The 6,562-nt window shown below is 44.2% G+C and overlaps 1 protein-coding gene across 1 annotated transcript; it reads left to right on the top strand.

Moving 5' to 3' along the window:
• The first annotated feature begins 276 nt into the window (after positions 1-276).
• Positions 277-6,155, top strand: men1 (multiple endocrine neoplasia I). Its single transcript, XM_079579701.1, has 10 exons — positions 277-399; positions 1,380-1,863; positions 1,942-2,150; positions 2,244-2,372; positions 2,520-2,560; positions 2,647-2,734; positions 2,828-2,964; positions 3,890-4,046; positions 4,182-4,340; positions 4,737-6,155. Exons 2-10 carry the CDS (start codon positions 1,428-1,430, stop codon positions 5,259-5,261), a joined length of 1,881 nt encoding a protein of 626 aa, XP_079435827.1. The 5' UTR covers positions 277-399; positions 1,380-1,427; the 3' UTR covers positions 5,262-6,155.
• The last annotated feature ends 407 nt before the right edge of the window (positions 6,156-6,562 follow it).

Here is a 6,562-nt window from a genome sequence, read left to right as displayed (position 1 = left end):
AGCTTTAAATTATGTAGTAAAATACTGGCATACTTCGTAACATTATGCCACACAGCAGCTTTTTTCCATTATGTAACATTTACCTTTGTTCTATTTTCCACCTGCTCACAGCACCGCAGCGCCCTCTGTTGGTACTAGAGAGGACAAACTTCGTGAATTATCCATGACTACAAGTCCCAAAGTGCAATGAGGCAAAGTGGACGGTAAAACTGCTGATCTGTAAGCCAATGGATGGTGCTCACATGGCATGCTAATGCGCGGCAGATGCGTGTTATATCTGTGGTGTTACGAAAGCGAGGGGGCTCGTAGCGTACGTCAAAAGAGTCTCTGGCAGACTGAACTGCGCGGCAAAAGAAGGAGAAACAAACAAAAACATGTGGTTGAGGATGTGAAAAACGGGTATGTAATTTTCTATACCGGAGTCATATCTAGCGCTGGTAGTTGGTCTGTTGATCGCCATGAATCTGATGATGATAGTATAATTTTGATAAATGTGGTAGATAGAAAGCGCTGACCACAAGAGATGAGTTTAGCTAACTAGCACTTCGTTAGCTTATTAGCGGCAGCTGACACTAGCCTCCATTCAATCTATTCATCAGGTCTTCTCGGCGCATTTTGCACTGTTTTACCTCTCGCTAACGCTTCCCCTCGCTTGTACTTATTTTATTTTCATTTCATTATAGAAATAGCCAATTTGGACTGCTATTAGCGCCAAAAAAAAGTATTAACCAATTTTTAACATAAGAAAAAAAAAAGAAATATACTTTGAATGCACCTTAAACATTAACGCTATTTGGCGTGGATCCGTGGTGTCACCGCTGTTGTTTAAGTGAGTAATATGTGGGAATAACGCCCTGGTTGATGTCGGTATTGAATGTACGCAGTCAGCTATAGAGGTGCCCCGCCCACCTCAACGCCATATAACTAACCCAAGCCCTATGTTCAAAGCATTGATGTAACCATTACGCAACCACTGTCTGGGTCAATGTTCTCAACAAAAAATATCTATAAAAGTGGGCAATTAAAGATTATAGATATTATATAAACAACACACATTTGTAACTTTGGCTAGTGTTTTGTTATGGTGGTGGTGTTATTATCAGGTAGTAAGGTTTAATCTGGTTATTTATATGGGATGGGAGCTAAACAAACTGTAATCGGAACATTACAGTTTGTTTAGCTCCCATCCCATATAAATAACCAGATACATACACATTTTATATGAACAAAAGACTTTATTTATTATTTTCCACATTGGTATTATTTTGAAATGGTTGTATCTGTTCAGTGGCACTTTCTTTTTTTTTCAATTGTTTATTAAGGGAAAAGTAAATAACCCATTTTATCAGTTGCACTAAATGTGTGTTTGCTTCCCACAGGTGAGGATTATACACCGCACTCTCTGGAACTTATGACTGACAGCAAATATGGGTTTGCAATCGGCCCAAAAGAAACACTTCCCTTTACGTGGGATCGAAGGAGTAGTCCAGCTATTTGAATATGAGCTCTCGAAGTCTGAGCCGGACCTGGCCCTCCTCTCGCTGGTCTTGGGCTTTGTAGAGCACTTCTTGGCTGTGAACAGAGTTATTCCCATAAATGTGCCTGGAGTTCGCTTTGAACCCCTGGAGCCAGACTGTCCCAACTCTTGCTTTCCGACGGTGGAGCTGGGAATGATCTCTGCCCTGTACGAGCGCTTCACTGCGCAGATCCGGGGCGCGGTGGACCTGTCTCAGTACCGGAGGACTACTGCAGTCTCCAGCAGAGAACTGGTCAAGAAAGTGTCTGACGTCATCTGGAACAGTCTAAGTCGCTCCTACTTTAAAGACAGAGCCCACATTCAGTCGCTCTTCAGTCTCATCACTGGTAACGTTGCTTTGTCTGATTGTATATTTAAGATACTTTCTTGAAAATGTGTTTTATGTGCAATTTGTCTTTAACCAGGTACCAAACTGGACAGCTCTGGGGTCGCATTTGCGGTGGTGGCAGCGTGCCAAGTCCTAGGTCTGAAGGATGTCCACCTGGCCTTATCTGAGGATCATGCATGGGTCATTTTTGGGAAGAACGGAGAGGAGACCGCGGAGGTGACGTGGCACGGGAAAGGAAACGAAGACCGCAGAGGGCAAACTGTAACAGCAGGAGTCAGTGAAAGGGTAAAGGCGTCATCGTGTGTCTTCATGTTTAAATTAGGTTGCGCAGCATCTTTGAATGTAACATCTTTTTGTGTTCTTTTTCTCTGTGTTCAGAGCTGGCTGTACTTAAAGGGGTCTTATATGAAATGTGACCGAAACATGGAGGTGGCCTTTATGGTTTGTGCCATTAACCCTTCACTGGACCTGCACACAGACAGCTCCGAGCTGCTGCGGCTACAACAGGTAAACAATGTAGCCAAGATGTAGAGTCATCAAGAGCCTCAAAACCTATAAATCTTTTAAAACAAACTAAACCATTCATTATAAATATTCACTGTCCACTCCTTCATGAGCACGTCTCTAATCCAACCTGTTTTTTCCTTGACATAGAAACTCCTCTGGCTGCTGTATGATAGAGGTGATCTTGACAGGTATGCTGGCACATAACACCACAAACTCACTGCTTATCTCAATGTTCTTGTGGAAGATCTGCTTCTTATTTTGATTGTCAAACTAGATATCCAATGGCTATGGGTACACTGGCAGACCTTGAAGACCAGGATCCCATCCCAGGAAAGGACAACCCTTTGAATATTCACCTCAAGGTGCATATACACACCACAGCTCCACTTCAGGGCTTGCATTCAGTGAAGGATTGGAGAAATAAAGACTTGGCTTGTTGTTTGTGTGTTTTCCAGGCTGTGGGTTCTTCCCTGAAGCACTATAACAACGAGCACATTTACCCGTACATGTACTTGGCCGGGTTCCACTACAGACACAGGAATGTACGCGGGGCTTTGAAGGCTTGGGCTGAAGCGGCCCAGGTCATGCAGGAGTGAGTCACTGCCCTTTCACTGAACACTTTAAATCAATAAAATAAAAGATAAGGGGGAAACGCCGTGACATTTTGAAATATTTTGATTTATATTACATACTCAATTTGTATTTCTCTGATTGAAAACATCATATACACAATAACACTGGTTAACGGCATAACTTATCTTTTATTTAAATACATGCGTCACCTTCACACTCGGATATGATTTTATTTTACCACTGTAGAGCAAAAGCCAGTGTAAGTAGCTCTTGAACATGCATTGTCTTGCGTGTGTCAGTCCGAGCCGCTGAAATAGAACATAATGGAATAATACATTGCTCTTACTGAGATCCACCACATAACAATGACCACAGACTGACAGCAGATGGCAGTAATTGCACATCAGTGTGATTACTGGCATAGATAGTTGTCAAGGCAACCAGGGTGTTTTGTTTAAACCAATAGTATTCTAATGCCGTGCCAGTGAAATTAGCCTACATTACCCTCCTCTTATGTAGGACTGGAGCCCTTATCAGATTACACGGGTGCGGTGTTGGAGGAAGTGTCCAGCACCAGTTTGTTTGCTGACCCCCCTCTCCTTTACACAATGTCCATGAGCCAGACTAAAAATACCATTGACCGATGCACACATTCCCTCCGCAGCTTGGCGCTTCCTTTTCCTGACCCCTTTTGTCCGGCTTCCACCAAAAACAAAACAAAAAAAGCGATCACTTTTTCCAAATTGTTTCCTCACTTCACTGGTGGAAAACTATGATTAATACTTACAGGCATTATCCCATCAATCTAAGTAATAATTACAAAAACATGACACCTGTCCTTTGCAGGTTTAATAGGCTCTACTAAATTACATGTCCGAAGTGCTATTCTTGCCTCCTACCATTATCCAGTCATTATTCAACGTCCCGCTCTCTTTCTCTCTCAGCTATAACTATTTTCGAGAAGATGAGGAGATCTATAAGGAGTTCTTTGACATCGCTAATGACGTCATCCCCACTTTGCTCAAGGAGGCGGCGGCGGCTGCTGAGAGCGCCGCAGAGGAGGGTGAAGGGGTAGAGGGAGCGGGAGCGGAAACAGACAAGGTGAGAGGCCAAAGCTGGGGAAATGATATGGCCGTCATGTTGCATTATGTTATTTAAGAGAGAAGAATATTGATATAAAAGTATGATATGTCAGTGTTGTTTTTTTAAATTTGTGATTCCTATGCCCTTCTTCAGGAGAAGGAGGATACAGCCCTGCAGGACTCTGAATGCTTTGCTCACCTGCTGCGTTTCTATGACGGGATCTGTAAATGGGAGGAGGGCAGTCCCACGCCGGTCCTTCATGTGGGCTGGGCCACCTACCTGGTGCAGTCTCTCAGCCGCTTTGAAGCTCAGGTGACTAACCACCACAGTTTTGACTTTGAACTTGATAGACGGTATAAATGTGTGGGCCGCCACGGAGACTAAGTCAGATGGTCATGGGAACAAACAAAAAAGATGTCTGTACGTGTCAACAGGGGTTAGTATTGAGTTACAAATGCAGTTAAGGCATATTTGGTTCATAATTGGGCATATTACTTTATACAGTATGACCTATAGGTGAATGAATTCTAAATGACCAGGGAAATTATGATTTGTTCAAGTATTTGCTTTTGTGCATTCACTGATTCATCTGTCTTCGGAAAACATTCCACTGGCTTTTTATTATTGCTCAGTGTTTTTGAAATACTGACCATGTTAGCTTACCTGGATGTGTGTGGTCATGCCCCTAAACCCCTCGCTGCCCGACAGGTCCGGCAGAAGGTGTCCATCATTAACAAAGAGCCGGAGTCCCAGGAAGAAGACGACCAGTCGAGTGATAACCCCGCGGAGGGCCGCCGACGCGTCCCCAGGAGAGAGTCCAAACTGGATGAACCGGGCTCCTCTCCTCCACCCGCACCCCCCACCTCTCCCCCAGCCCCACCAGCTCCGGTGGCCCAGCCCAAGAAGGTAGGTGAGGCGGGGGGTCGGCGGCGCTCCTCACAGGGGGTCCGGCCCGGGGACAGCGAAGGAAAGCCCAAGTCCCCCAGCCCAGAGCCCGCCCTCTCACCCCCACAGCAGGAGACCTCCCCCACCACTGTAGCCGGGCCCGTGGTCGTCTTCCAGAGCGAGAAGATGAAGGGCATGAAGGGGCTGCTGGTCGCGGCCAAAGTGAACTCCAGCGCCATCAAGCTGCAGCTCACGGCGCAGTCGCAGGTCCAGATGAAGAGGCAGAAGAGTACTCCTCCTGGGGACTACTCCATGTCCTTCATGAAACGCCAGCGCAAGTCTCTGTAGAGATGAACAGAACTGTGAACTCCAGAAACACCGAACCATGTTTCTGAACCTTTTTATCAGTATTTTCATCCAGGCATCATTTCAGTCAATGTTCTACTTTCCAGCAATAGATCAGCATTTACATTTAGTTCTGCAGTGTCCAGGGATTCGTCTTCTTGGACATCTGTGTCATTTATTAGTGGTAGTAGTAGTCAGGGCTGCACAATATCAAACAAATACACAATGAGTTTACAACTAAAAGAGTAGTCGTTTGTTCAGTAACCTTTCAAAATGACGTACTTATTGACGTAGTGCTAGAGTGTTGAATGTTTATTTATATTGTGATATTGCTTCCATTGGCAAAAAATGGCACTTGAAGCATGAATTTAATTATTTAATTTTGTTTGCAATAATGACACTGGTTTATCTGGTATTGTGCAGCCCGAGTAGTGCGAATAGTCTTAGTGTAGGTTATTTAATTGGCAGCCAATTGCACATCTCACAACATTCGTTCTATTCCATGTGTCTGAAGTTTGAGATTCGGAGGGACGAGGACAGCCTGCCTTCTCCTGTCCATTGTGTAAATATCAGTTTGTACTGGAATGACATGTGTGGACAACTGACGCCTTGGAAGTGATTGATTTAGATTAGTTACTGTGTAACGTTGTCCACTTCTGTTCTATCGACAGCTTGTTTCTGCTATTGCTCTATGTTGCCTTACTTCGCCTTTGTCATTTTATAACGTAGGTGGCCTCTAGTTTTGGACAATTACTGATTAGGCCTGTTTCTAATGACCAGACATACAATAGGAAGACCGTGCACTGTTGAAAGGAGGTCACACTAGGTGGTCCCGCAAGACTAGCAACATGACTTCTGTTTTTGTATTTGCAAGAAATAAAGATCTGGTTAATAACACGTCTTTTGTCGGTGGGTAGTGTCTTTTACCTGATTTTTCAGCAGATAAAGCCAAGATATGGATCACTTGTATTGGGTTGCCTCTTCTCGCGACTACAATAGAATCTTGACACACAAGAACCTTGGTGTGAATGATACAGGGAGTGCATTGATGCAGCAGTAAAGTACATGGCATTAGCACAAAGACTGCGCGCACGAGGAAATGCTTCTGCTGAAACCAAGTGCCACTTTGGAATTTTTGCAATGTCACCCAAACAAGAAATTTGACTAGTTGCAGTGGGAGCGGTTCAGTGAGCTATGCATGTAAAGTGAAGTAGGATACGATTCATAAAAATAATGACAATCTTTAGAAGGAGGCCGATATCTGTGTCTCAATGTACAGCGTGTCACAAAGGGTGTGTTCTTTG

The sequence above is a fragment of the Gobius niger genome, assembly GCF_951799975.1.
Source record: "Gobius niger genome assembly, chromosome: 21".
Classification (NCBI taxonomy): domain Eukaryota; kingdom Metazoa; phylum Chordata; class Actinopteri; order Gobiiformes; family Gobiidae; genus Gobius; species Gobius niger.
This window is presented reverse-complemented; position numbering and strand designations above follow the sequence as displayed.